Source organism: Mytilus edulis, chromosome 8 (assembly GCF_963676685.1).
Source record: "Mytilus edulis chromosome 8, xbMytEdul2.2, whole genome shotgun sequence".
NCBI classification, from domain to species: domain Eukaryota; kingdom Metazoa; phylum Mollusca; class Bivalvia; order Mytilida; family Mytilidae; genus Mytilus; species Mytilus edulis.
Genome location: NC_092351.1, coordinates 73,556,475 through 73,571,669, shown reverse-complemented (window position 1 = coordinate 73,571,669; position 15,195 = coordinate 73,556,475). Strand labels below are relative to the sequence as shown.

General features: G+C 31.2%; 1 protein-coding gene across 1 annotated transcript in view; it reads right to left on the bottom strand.

Annotated features, from left to right (window-relative positions):
- LOC139486240 (ran GTPase-activating protein 1-like) overlaps positions 1 to 15,195 on the bottom strand; it is a 50,145-nt gene that overhangs the window by 19,899 nt on the left and 15,051 nt on the right. Inside the window, exons 2-6 of the mRNA XM_071271021.1 lie at positions 12,010 to 12,137; positions 5,961 to 6,020; positions 4,841 to 5,020; positions 4,049 to 4,183; positions 2,760 to 2,918 (exon numbers count right to left, since the gene is read on the bottom strand). Of these exons, the coding sequence (XP_071127122.1) occupies positions 2,760 to 2,918; positions 4,049 to 4,183; positions 4,841 to 5,020; positions 5,961 to 6,020; positions 12,010 to 12,137 (662 nt within the window). The remainder of the gene's footprint in view (positions 1 to 2,759; positions 2,919 to 4,048; positions 4,184 to 4,840; positions 5,021 to 5,960; positions 6,021 to 12,009; positions 12,138 to 15,195) is intronic.

The window sequence follows — 15,195 nt, the reverse complement described above, 5'->3', positions numbered from 1 at the left end:
TGTAAATAACTAACCTTAGCTATACTTTGTGAACCTTTTAAACAACGCAAAGAATGTAAATAACAAACCTTAGCTATACTTTGTGAACCTTTTAAACAACGCAAAGAATGTAAATAACAAACCTTAGCTATACTTTGTGAACCTTTTAAACAACGCAAAGAATGTAAATAACAAACCTTAGCTATACTTTGTGAACCTTTTAAACAACGCAAAGAATGTAAGTAACAAACCTTAGCTATACTTTGTGAACCTTTTAAACAACGCAAAGAATGTAAATAACAAACCTTAGCTATACTTTGTGAACCTTTTAAACAACGCAAAGAATGTAAATAACAAACCTTGGCTATACTTTGTGAACCTTTTAAACAACGCAAAGAATGTAAATAACAAACCTTAGCTATACTTTGTGAACCTTTTAAACAACTCAAAGAATGTAAATAAAAAACCTTAGCTATTCTTTGTGAACTTTTTAAACAACGCAAAGAATGTAAATAAAAAACCTTAGCTATACTTTGTGAACCTTTTAAACAACACAAAGAATGTAAATAACAAACCTTAGCTATACTTTGTGAACCTTTTAAACAACGCAAAGAATGTAAATAACAAACCTTGGCTATACTTTGTGAACCTTTTAAACAACACAAAGAATGTAAATAACAAACCTTAGCTATACTTTGTGAACCTTTTAAACAACACAAAGAATGTAAATAACAAACCTTAGCTATACTTTGTGAACCTTTTAAACAACGCAAAGAATGTAAATAACAAACCTTAGCTATACTTTGTGAACCTTTTAAACAATGCAAAGAATGTAAATAACAAACCTTAGCTATACTTTGTGAACCTTTTAAACAACACAAAGAATGTAAATAACAAACCTTAGCTATACTTTGTGAACCTTTTAAACAACACAAAGAATGTAAATAACAAACCTTAGCTATACTTTGTGAACCTTTTAAACAACGCAAAGAATGTAAATAACAAACCTTGGCTATACTTTGTGAACCTTTTAAACAACACAAAGAATGTAAATAACAAACCTTAGCTATACTTTGTGAACCTTTTAAACAACACAAAGAATGTAAATAACAAACCTTAGCTATACTTTGTGAACCTTTTAAACAACGCAAAGAATGTAAATAACAAACCTTAGCTATACTTTGTGAACCTTTTAAACAATGCTAAGAATGTAAATAACAAACCTTAGCTATACTTTGTGAACCTTTTAAACAACTCAAAGAATTTTAATAACAAACCTTAGCTATACTTTGTGAACCTTTTAAACAACGCAAAGAATGTAAATAACAAACCTTAGCTATACTTTGTGAACCTTTTAAACAACGCAAAGAATGTAAATAACAAACCTTAGCTATACTTTGTGAACATTTTAAACAATGCCAAGAATGTAAATAACAAACCTTAGCTATACTTTGTGAACCTTTTAAACAACGCTAAGAATGTAAATAACAAACCTTAGCTATACTTTGTGAACCTTTTAAACAATGCCAAGAATGTAAATAACAAACCTTAGCTATACTTTGTGAACCTTTTAAACAACGCTAAGAATGTAAATAACAAACCTTAGCTATACTTTGTGAACCTTTTAAACAATGCCAAGAATGTAAATAACAAACCTTGGCTATTCTTTGTGAACCTTTTAAACAACGCAAAGAATGTAAACAACAAACCTTAGCTATACTTTGTGAACCTTTTAAACAACTCAAAGAATGTAAACAACAAACCTTAGCTATACTTTGTGAACCTTTTAAACAATGCAAAGAATGTAAATAACAAACCTTGGCTATACTTTGTGAACCTTTTAAACAACGCAAAGAATGTAACTAACAAACCTTAGCTATTCTTTGTGAACCTTTTAAACAACGCAAAGAATGTAAATAACAAACCTTAGCTATACTTTGTGAACCTTTTAAACAAAGCAAAGAATGTAAATAACAAACCTTAGCTATACTTTGTGAACCTTTTAAACAACGCAAAGAATGTAAATAACAAACCTTAGCTATACTTTGTGAACCTTTTAAACAACGCAAAGAATGTAAATAACAAACCTTAGCTATACTTTGTGAACCTTTTAAACAATGCCAAGAATGTAAATAACAAACCTTAGCTATACTTTGTGAACCTTTTAAACAACGCTAAGAATGTAAATAACAAACCTTAGCTATACTTTGTGAACCTTTTAAACAATGCCAAGAATGTAAATAACAAACCTTAGCTATACTTTGTGAACCTTTTAAACAACGCTAAGAATGTAAATAACAAACCTTAGCTATACTTTGTGAACCTTTTAAACAATGCCAAGAATGTAAATAACAAACCTTGGCTATTCTTTGTGAACCTTTTAAACAACGCAAAGAATGTAAACAACAAACCTTAGCTATACTTTGTGAACCTTTTAAACAACTCAAAGAATGTAAACAACAAACCTTAGCTATACTTTGTGAACCTTTTAAACAATGCAAAGAATGTAAATAACAAACCTTGGCTATACTTTGTGAACCTTTTAAACAACGCAAAGAATGTAACTAACAAACCTTAGCTATTCTTTGTGAACCTTTTAAACAACGCAAAGAATGTAAATAACAAACCTTAGCTATACTTTGTGAACCTTTTAAACAAAGCAAAGAATGTAAATAACAAACCTTAGCTATACTTTGTGAACCTTTTAAAGAATGTAAATAACAAACCTTAGCTATACTTTGTGAACCTTTTAAACAACGCAAAGAATGTAAATAACAAACCTTAGCTATACTTTGTGAACCTTTCTTGGTAAATGTATTGTCATTTAGGTTGAGTATTTTGATCTGTTTATTTACTGACAATGCTTCTGCTAAGGCTGTGATTCCAGGATGATGTATCCCATTCTGTGGCATAGATATCTCTTCTAATGTACCAATAGCCTGTAAAAAAATACAAAAATTGGTTATTTTCCCCTGCAAATGTATTCATTAGATATAGTAAAGTTAAATTTTTATTTTCAACTTTAATAAGAATAATAGAATCTATTAATTTAACAATATCCTTTATTGAAAGAAAAAAAGAAAACGCATAATTGAGCATGCATCAACTTTGTGTACACAGCTGGTTCAGTTAAGGAAAATTATATGTACAGCACCATCTTGTATACTGTATCAGTTTAGTTCTTTCTTTCAATCTACAAATTTAAAGACAGAATGGCAAATTATGTGTCACATTAATATGAGGCAGGCATTTACCTGTAAATGGGGACGAAGTCTGTATGAATTATTTTTGTAACTTAAGTATTTGTTAAAAAAAAGAAACGGAAATACCGTAACGTTTCCGATTTTGGTTCTGTTGTTAGGGATTTTAGTTGTGACGTTATTTAAATTATGACGTCATATGCAATGTAAACAAAGAAACGTTATCATCAGGTAACGTTTTTTCATATCAAGGAATTATTAAAAATGAAATTGGTATTGCGCGTTCCTTCCTATTTTATACTAGACTGATAAATATATATTTTACTCAAAGTTTCATACAAACGAGACCGGAAAAGGAAGTACATTGTACATTTCTGCGCCGGTCCGGGATTTCAAAACACGACAAAAAAAATTTGAACGATTTTGAGTTCATTAGTATACAATAAAAAATTCGGGAAATTTTCCCGTATTTTTTTTTTATTGAATTTTCTACTGTTATTGGGGACTCCGTCCCCATATTATTTAAATAAGGAAAATTAAAAGATTGAATACAAATATTGAAATTGTTTTACTAATACCAAATACTTATTGTTTGTTCTTGTTCATTTCAATTTATCAACTCAAAGGACAAGGGGAGATAACTTTCATAGTAATTGTTTTATAAAGAAATGTCAATAATCACTAGCGTTGTTGGTTCACTGTAAACCCGGTGAATGTCAACTGCATTTGATATAAATATTCTCAATCAAGAAATAATTTTAAATGAATACCTTGTTATCTTTGTAAACTCTAGTTATCCTAGTTATTCTACCATACAATATGGCACACTTAGATAATAACCCACAAAACAATTTCTTTCAATGTATTACCTTAAATGCCTGAGCCAGTGCAATAGCTCCTTCATTTTCTTGTCTATTTCTCCCACAGACAAATACTTTTAGAGCCAGTGGTTTTCCTGCCTGACAACTGGTCTTGTGACAATCTAATAATGACTGGGACAACATCTGAAAGGTGGAAATATAAAAGATAATAGATACTGTGGATTCATTAATGTTCGTTGGATACCAATTTTCGTGGATTTCGTGGGTACAGGAGAACAACGAATTTAGATGTTCAACGAATAACGCATTTTCTAAAGGAATGAATGCAGACTTTGCCAAAACCACAAATTTAAATATCCATGAATACGCAAGTTTTCTTCAATCCACGAAAATAAATGAATCCATAGTATCTAATGGTACATTCCTTTGTAAACCTCCATATAAGCGCTAGCACATGAAGAGATTGATAGAGGTACATTCCCTTATTTTCTATAAAGTTAAATTTGCTGGTTGGATAAATCATTTTGATAAAAGTATAATATTTGGTGTCAGAATAATGTTTCCCTAACTGGGTTTGTGTTCTCTCAAGTTGCTTAAAAAATGAAATGAACTTAACTTCGTTTTTATATAGATTAGACCGTTGATTTTCCTGTTTGAATGGTGTTACACTAGTAATTTTTGTGACCCTTTATAGCCTGCTGTTTGGTGTGAGCAAAAGGTCTGTGTTGAAGGCCGTACCTATAATGGTTTACTTTTATACATTGTTACTTGGATGGAGAGTTGTCTCATTGGCACTCACAGCACATCGTCCTATATCAATTAACCATTTTAACAACTGACCTTTCCCCCACCAATACCCAGACCATTGTTGTTGAGCCTGAGCTCCTGTAATGTGTAACAGCTACTGCTCTTTAGAAGTTCTACTAATCCTTCAACACCCAATGGTCCAAAGGCATTGTCACTCAAATCAAGTTCTACAAGGCCAGCTCCAGATGACATGATGGCTCCGCCTAAATGTTTCTGAAATAATCAAACCTTTTAATTATATCAAATAAACTTCTGACAAAATTCAGTTCAATTTTAAATGAATATTTACTATAATGTTCATCTTAATTGTATTAAATGTCATTCTTTTTTTTAGAAATTATTTTCACATAAAAGTTCAGTTGAGGAAATAAAACTTTTCCAATTTTTTTGGTGAATTCATTGTTTTCATTTAGACATTGATTTTTGTGGATTTTGTAGGTATAGGGTTAACAATCAAATTAAATGTTTAAAAGTACAAATTTTACAAAGGCTTGAATGCATACTTTGGCAAAACCTTGAAGGCATAAAACTTTGCTCAGTGCTCGGAGCACAAAAATCATGCTCGACACATGAAATCCAGCAATTTGATTGATTGATTTTTGAGTACGAGTACAAAAAACTGACTCGAAAGTTTTAAGAACGCAAGGAAATAAATATCCATGAAAATAAATATCCACATTAGACAATGATATCAAGCACTTTCTATTAAACATAGTTTTGATCATGTTGATGCATCACATAGTCTCCTCAGAAAAATACTTCATTAATCATGTAATATCATCATAAGTGAAATATAATCCAGAGGTATAGGAGGGGGTTGAGATCTCACAAAATAAGTCTAAACACCTCCACATGTTTTTGTCTGCTTCAAGTCATGAACCTTTAGTTGTTGTTAAGTCTTTTGTGATTTTTTAATTATTTTGGTTAATTTATATGGTTAGGAGATTAGTGTTGTGTCCATCTTGCCGAACAAGTATACATTATTGTTAAGGGGTCAGCTGAAGCCAAACTTCAGTGTGTGGATTTTCTCTCTAGTTGAAGATCCATTGATAGCCTTGTGCTGTATTCCACTCTTAACTTGTTGTCTCTCCATTCTTTTTAACAATATTTTACTTCTGAAAAAGTGTAATAGTAAATGTTTAGATTCACTCACCAGTGCTTGTGGTATTTCTGTTTTTAACCTCCCAGTAAACATATCACTCCATAGTGCTCTCTAGAATAAGAAAATTTATTCATTAGTATGCAGCTAAAACAAATAACATTATTGTAAGTTGTAACCTGCTTTACAGGACTTACGCTACTTCAGAATTATAGGGAGAAGTGACTTCTCTTTTTGAAACTGATAGGGAGAAGTGGTGAGATTTGAAAGAGAAGTGCTTATTCGCGCAGGGCGCTACAATGTTTGGATTTTACTATAGTATAAAGATTCATATGTTAATAATGCTCTTTTTATATTGTTCTGAAACGGTACTTGTGGAAAGTGAAGTGACAGTCGGTAAAACGACTTCTTCGCCCAAGTCGCCTGGTAGTGTGAGCCCTGACTTTTAAGAGGGTTATATTTATTAAGAGTGTGAATACATCTAGCTTATGCTATTGTTTGAAGAGAAAAAAAAATGTTCCTGTTGTTTTTTCTGCATTGAAATTCAGTGCATACATATTACAGCATTGCACACACTGGTGAATTGTACATTTGTAATCATTTTTTAGCTTTGAAATATACATTGTGATATTTGTAAAGCATATTCAAGAAACTAAAAATTTGCTGGTACCAACAAATGTAATGATTTATTTTCTATTTGAAAACCCATGATGAAATCTTCATTTATATTGAACATGTTGAAGTCAACTTTAATTGTGGGGTCCAACTTGATAGCAATAGACCCAACCTAAACCAGATACTTTTGATTTAAATGCTGAAATTCTTTATATTTTTCTGAGTTCCAATGAAATGAATTTTGGATAATTTACTTAAAATTTGGATATTTTGACAAATAAATATTTTATGAACTTTTACCTGGAATTCCCAATTTATAGCTATAGCTCATTGTACAGTACGGGTAGGGACTTATTTTTATGGATGTCTTAATCCGTCTAGTCGGATATGAATAATCGGACATTTTTATGGTAGGTAGTATGTTCATTAAACAACAGATCCAGGTGTGAATGGTCCTTTCATCTTAATCCGTGTTGCTAAAATTACGGTTCACTGATTTCAGAATCAGATTACCTGTAATTTTAACCTCTCAGTCACTTTATTGATTATATTAGTTCTACATCGTATTTGACATAAAATATTTTTACAGGTGAAGTACTGGAGAAAACTTTGTTTAATAAAAATAGCCTATTTTTGTTAATTATGGTTTTGATATTTCAACTGTTAATATTTATTTTCTTTGTTCCTAAAAATTATTTTTATTTTATGTTCCTTTTTGTTTTTTTTTTGTTTTTTTTGTATCTTTTTGTTATTTGTTTGCATAAATTGTTTAAACATATATATTTTTACATGTATTCTATTTCTTGAAGCTTACGGTTATTTTTATTTTACTGATTTATTTTCCACGTAAATCCATTGATTAGCAGAATGCTATCTCAAGTGCTGCTGCATACATTTTAGTTTGACGCGGTCACATGCAAAATATTTCTAAAATTTGTATTTAATATTCAGTCTGTTGTGTCAGTTCCGAGATAAAAATAATTACAGTGAGCAACACTTGTATATTATTAGTAGCTTGATGATTCTTTGTAGTTTTTACTTTTTACTGTAAACAAATATTGTCAGAAAGTTGGAGATGTATGACTAAAATAGAACGCAAATAATAACACTAGAAGAAAATATTGATTCTTCCCGGGCATAAGTTTATTTTAAGATTTCCGTGTTTGTTCATTATGCTAAATTAATATAATTGATCTGCATTTGGGGGTTGGGGGTAAAAGGGGTCCGGATCTCGAAATCCCGGGCTTAAAAACACGAAGTCACAAGGTCCCGAATTTAAATAAATTTAAATCCCGACATCGCGAAAAAAGAATTCCCAGATCCCGAAAGGGTTAATCCCGAAATCCCGAACTTATTTGCATAATATTAATTTACGCACAATCCATGTAACAAAGGAAACTTGTATGTTATATCTTTTATAGCAATCTAAAAGAAAAAATTGCCGTGAAAAGACAATTCCATGATACACATATCAGTGATCAACAGCGTGTGCACGTGGTTGAACTTTAACTTGACTCCACTCTGAACAGATATATCATGTTAAGGAGGGGTATTTGCGAAAAATACCAGTCGAGAGAATGTTAAATTTCACGAGCCGTAAGGCGAGGGAAATTCATTCTCAAGACTGGTATTTTTCGCAAATACCCCTCAATAACATGATATATCTGTTTAATTACACCGAATGTTAATGTACTAAAACGCATTGATGATCGTGACGTTACAAGCGTCCAGTCGGATAGAGTATTTTTTGGCAAATACCACGGCAGAGAGGGTAAAAAAGGCATATCCTTTTAGCAAATACCCCGGCGGCGTTAAAAATGAACGATATTCATTTGATAACAGTAAATTGGTGAAAAATACACCGGCTATTAACCAATCAAAACCCCGGATTCTTACATAAGGTGTAATTAACAATAATATTGAATGCTAATAAAAGATATTAAAGATCGATTTTGTCCACTGCACGAGATTTTTATATGGCGGGAAATGTCGTAACAGTAAACACAGGTGACCTTACTGACCGACCGTGGGAAAATTCATTCATGATTAAATTTGATGTGGAATGATTGACAGTATTGTGTTTTAGTTTTGAGGCTCTTGATCGATTTACCAGAATAGAAATTTAATCGATTTACATACATGTATAATAAAAACACGATTTAGTCTTCTTTAACTATTTTTTTGTTTTATTTTTATCAGTTATTTCCCGGATTCCCATTTAAATAATCTATTTGGAGACCTCCTTTAAACTTCGGAAATAATACAACATCGATTTAAAAAATCAAACTGACTGCGCGAGCTTTAAAATGACTAGAAGTACGACGAAAAAGTAAAGACAGCTGATCATGACTAGTAGGACTAGCGTTCAACCCCATTGGGGTATAAATGTGCATTTAGTCAATAAACTATATAAGGTTAAACTTTGATTTTCGTGTATCGATTTGATACAATTTGTAAAATATATTTATAACACCCGCGATTTTCATAAAATATTTTAGACATGAAAATAGAAAGGCATATTATCTCGAGTGTCAACAATTTGAAATAAAATAAAAACCAGATGCTCCGCAGGGCGTAGCTTTATACGACCGCAGAGGTTGAACCCTGAACGGTTAGGGCAAGTATGGACACAACATTCAAGCTGGATTCAGCTCTAAATTTGGATTGTGATTAAATAGTTGACACAGCATAGGTTTCTGACACAGAATGAATGTGTTCTAATGAACTTAAAATTTTTGTTTCTCTTAGAGCAATTCACTATGCTGTTGAATATTAATCCTCTCAAAAAAATGTTTGAAGAAATTTTCTTTTTTATTTATGAAATTTCAAATGAGAAAAATTGAACCCAATTTTTTTAATCACATCCCCCTTTCCCTTATTCCAAAACTAATCTCAATTAAAATTTCTAATGGAGTTTGCAACAATAACTACTCATTTAAATACATCATAAAATATTAAGATGTAAAAAAACTGCTTGTTATCACTGAATGGTAAAGATTATTTTAATTTATCAGTTGGTAGTAAAAAGTGAATATACATTGTATATTGTATATAACAAAGATTTAAGTTGATTCTGGACAAAGAAAGATAACTCTAATTAAAAAAAAAATTTGATATTTCACAATATTGTGCAATTAGATATTTCTTGCCATTGCGCAATACTGTGCAATTGAAAAGACTTGCTATTGCACAATACTTAATATAATAATTTTAGATCCTGATTTGGACCAACTTGAAAACTGGGCCCATAATAAAAAATCTAAGTACATTTTTGGATTCAGCATATCAAAGAACTTCAAGATTTCAATTTTTGTTAAAATCAGACTAAGTTTAATTTTGGACCCTTTGGACTTTAGTGTAGACCAATTTGAAAACAGGACCAAAAATGAAGAATCTACATACACAGTTAGATTTGGTATATCAAAGAACCCCATTTATTCAATTTTTGATGAAATCAAACAAAGTTTAATTTTGGACCCCGATTTGGACCAACTTGAAAACTGGGCCAATAATCAAGAATCTAAGTACATTTTTAGATTCAGCATATCAAAGAACCTAACTGATTCATTTTTTGTCAAAATCAAACTAAGTTTAATTTTGGACCCTTTGGACCTTAATGTAGACCAATTTGAAAACGGGACCAAAAGTTAAGAATCTACATACACAGTCATGACAGTTAGATTCAGCATATCAAAGAACCCCAATTGTTCAATTTTGATGAAATCAAACAAAAGTTTAATTTTGGACCCTTTGGGCCCCTTATTATGTTGGGACCAAAACTCCCAAAATCAAACCCAACCTTTCTTTTATGGTCATAAACCTTGTGTTTAAATTTCATAGATTTCTATTTACTTTTACTAACGTTATGGTGCGAAAACCAAGAAAAATGCTTATTTGGGTCCCTTTTTGGACCCTAATTCCTAAACTGTTGGGACCTAAACTCCCAAAATCAATACCAACCTTCCTTTTGTAGTCATTAACATTGTGTTTAAATTTCATTGATTTCTATTTACTTAAACTAATGTTATTGTGCGAAAACCAAGAATAATGCTTATTTGGGCCCTTTTTTGGCCCCTAATTCCTAAACTGTTGAGACCAAAACTCCCAAAATCAATCCCAACCGTTCTTTTGTGGTCATAAACCTTTTTCAAAATTTCATACATTTCTATTAACTTAAACTAAAGTTATAGTGCGAAAACCAAGAAAATGCTTATTTGGGCCCTTTTTGGCCCCTAATTCCTAAAATGTTGGGACCAAAACTCCCAAAATCAATACCAACCTTCCTTTTGTGGTCATAAACCTTGTGTTAAAATTTCATAGATTTCCATTCACTTTTACTAAAGTTAGAGTGCGAAAACTAAAAGTATTCGGACGCCGGACGACGACGACGCCGCCGACGCCAACGTGATAGCAATATACGACGAAAATTTTTTCAAAATTTGCGGTCGTATAAAAATAGGAATCGAAATATGATCTCGTCGTTATAAATATTGTATTTAAGGAAACCAATTGTTTGACTTTCAAAGAGATTAACGGGAAATATGTCAAAATAGAAAGCACGAGTGATCTGTCTGACCAAAATGTTTCACTTGCGAGAAATGATTGACAGGTGTGAATAGATGTAGAGGCTCCGACGGGGAAAGTTGTATCAAAAGGAAAATAACTTAATTCACAATGCCTATATATATTTCATAAATACGATATGTTGGCCTTATACTTAAAATTGAGTTTCTTATAATAACATATAAAGGAACAGGACGTTAAAAGCGGGAAATAATATAACCATCAACGAAAACTCGTATAATTTACGGGATTGAAGTCTCAACAATTTGATAATGATTTAACTTTTAACAGTCTTGGTTGTTATTAGGCTTATTATTTTGAATTAGATGAAATATTTACGGTTTACAAATACAAATACAAAATAGTTTATTGGCACAAAACTATTGAAATAATTGGCAACACAATATATTGTTAAAAATCGTCTTTATTTCATTTTCAAATTATAAAAAAAATAAAATTATATTTAATTTTAATTTTTATTCTTATATTTAATTTTAATTTTATTTCTTATATTTAATTTTAATTTTAATTCTTTCTCTTTGAATACAAAACAATATTTTACATTTATCTATCCTCCATAAATACTAATATATCTGTACAGGTAAAATTTAATTCTAATCAAGCTGGTACAGATTGATTTAAGACCTTCCACTTGGATATTGCACAGCAGGTGTTTATTACACTGGGACAACTGTCCGACCAGTCTGACATCTAGACGGATTAAGGCATCCATAAAAATAAGTCCCTACCTGTACTGTATTATCACAATAACAGAAATTCTATCGGAAATCCTGGATGTTTTGCTAAATAGATATTCTGTGACTAACTGGACAAATGCTGGAATCCTGGATGTTTAGCTAATTAGATATTCTGTGACGTACCTGAAATTCTGGGTGTTTAGCTAATTAGATATTCTGTGACTTACCTGGAATTCTGGATGTTTAGCTAATGCTTTAGACAATTCTTCTGCTGCCTCAACACCAAGGGTATTCCCTTCCATTCTCAAGGCTGTCATAGTTTTGCATTTTTCAATTTCACTAACTATGTCTTTCACTGGAAAATAAGAGTTAATTGATTATCATACTTTTGACAATTAAATCTTATCCATCACCTTGTTTAATTCTAATTAAGGAGATATATTTTGCCATTTAAAATTACAAATATAAAGTGTGATTTATTTGATGTGGAGTACTTTTATGGTTTATAAAATTTGTTTGATTAAGAGTTGTCTCATTGGCACTCATACCAGATCTTCTTATATCTATCAACGGTTTATGACTGCATAAGTGTTAAATAGATAAATTGGATTGATTGATTGTTGGTTACTCTACTCTGCATTAGCACAAAAAGGCGACATATAAATAGGAGGAAATATGTATCTTTTACAAATTGTGTAGTTCAAGTGGGCCAGTTTCTCAGACTCAGGTCAAGTGGTGAAGATTTCCAATTAGTAATATTGGGAATGTGCTGGCGTTGCCATTTTAGCATTTTGTGAAAAAATAAAAGTTATGGTGATTAAAATTCAGTATTTGCGATAGAATTAGGCGAAAAAAATGTAAAAATTTGATTTTGTCCATCTTGTTTACTTTTTACGGTTTTCTCTGCATTTACATGATCGGACTGTATTTGGAATTCACCTTGACCTCGTTTTGACTTTGACAGAAAATCAATTATCAGGTGAGTGCATTTTATACCTGTAGGCAATAATGGACTTATTAATAAACTTTATTGAAAGCACTTTACGCCCATATGGGCCAATGGCTTAAAACATTATACATAATACAGTTTTGATTGTACTATTTAATGAAATGATGTAATTTATAGGTGTCACATGTCATCTGAATCATGTGAATGATTAAATAACAACTTTGAAATGTAAGCGTTTAAAGCATAATTTTATGTCTCTATGTTTTCTTTTATAACGATCATGACGATGCTAAACAGAAAACTGTTGTAACATATTACGAAAAGCTGTTCAAATGCAAGAAAAATCTCATACTTTATAAACTTTTTCCTTAAATAACTTTGATAATGATTGATTTCAAGTGAGTACCAGTACTTTCAATTTTTTTGGGTGACACACTTATTTTAACTTGACCTGCATCATTTGCATAGTTAAATGTCTTGACATTTTCTTTTTAAGATGGTCAAATATATACCTGGCAATCTGATTTTTGTATAAGAAAAATCTTTTTATGTTAGTTTTAAGTAAGCAATAAAAAAATGAAAGTTTGGAAAATGTGTATATTGAATTTTTGGCACGCAGATGGCAGTTAGGTCCGCTGCTGTATGCCCTGAGGTAATCGGTGCCCTCAGGTAATCGTGGCAATAGTGCCCATATGCGTAGTAATTACATGTTCTAAAAATAGAATAAACTAAAAATACATCATTGTACTTTCTATTTCGACTGACAGTATATGTGCGACAAATAGGAGAAAACAGGAACACATACAATTTTTTACAATAAGTTACGACAAATAATTCACGAAAAAATCCAAATATTTGGTTTATTTGTGATCATTGCAACGTGAACAGATATTTATTTAGTGAAACGTAAATGACTTAAAATAATTAAATAGAAAACACTTTTTGAATGGCGATTTAAACTTTTATAATAATAGTTGTCAAAAACTGGTTTCATAGAGATTTATGTAAATAAATGTATATACAATTATTTAAACTAACTATTAAAGAATAAAAGTTATCCACACATGCCTAAGGCAGCCAACATTTGATTTTCGGGGGGGGGGGGGGGGGGGGGGGGGGCTATGGATTTTTTTCCTTCGGCGAAAGACAATATTTTTTGGAGACAGGTCGAAAACATTTCTTTTCTTTCATTTCAATTTTAGCATTACATATAGTGGCAGAACAATTAGAAACAAACTTTAAAAAAAACAACCATACCCCCCCCCCCCTCCCTGAAAATAAAATGATTGCTGCCTAAGTTTCGTGAATGTCCTGTTGAAACTTTGACTATCATTGTGTTTGGTAATATATGACACTTACATATGGACAGATTACGCATATATTGATTTTGGTTACTTTTTTTTAAAGTAACATAAGTAGCAAATGATAACATTTAATAGATAGGTTATTAAAATCAGTCCATCTTGTTCGACTGCATAAGGGGCAATGGCGGATCCATTCATTTTTTTTAAAAATGGGGGAGTCCCCAATCCAGGACACAAGGAGGGGATTCCAACTATATGTTCCCATTCAAATGCATTGATCTCCAAAAAAAAAGGGTTCCTATCCCCAGAACACCCCTGGACCCACCACTGAGCTGTTACAAAAAATATCGCTATAAACTGTCACGGCATTATTCGAATTTAAGTGTACTGCATGCATCTTGCACTGTAAGATTAGCATTAACACTAATGCAAAATTGTTAAATAATTACCACTTTCGTTGGTTTTTTTTTATCTTTATTTGAAATGTATTTTATTTAAAGCTTCTTTGTGTACCATTCTTTGTTTATTCGAAAGGGGTAGTAGATATATATATATGTACAATTAAAATAGAAGAACCTAGATAACGATATGTATGCGTTCAATAATGATACATATAAAAAAGAAGCTGTGGTATAAATCCTAATGAGACAACATGTCCACAAAAGGACACAGAAATTAACAACTGTAGGTCACCGTACGGCCTTCAACAATTAGCAAAGTCCATATCGCATTGTCATCTATAAAAGGTTCAGAAATAACAATGAAATCCAATTCAAACGAGAAAACTAACGGCCTTGATTATATAAAACAAATGAACAAAAACAAATATGTAGCACATACTAGTAAACAAACGACAACCACTAAATTACAGGCTCCTGACTTGGGGCAGGCACATACGTTTTTTTTTCTTATAAAAGTTGTACAAACAATCGATATGTGAAAAGTATTCCATCAATTATATCAAAGTATAAATAATCATAAATCTTTATCATTTAAGCAAAGCATACATTTATAGATCCGTATTTTACTCGATTGGCTTTAAAATAGTTAATAATATATAACACTAACATATGGACAGATTACGCATATATTGATTTTGGTTACTTCTTTTAAAGTAACATAAGTAGAAAATGATAACATTTAATAGATAGGTTATTGAA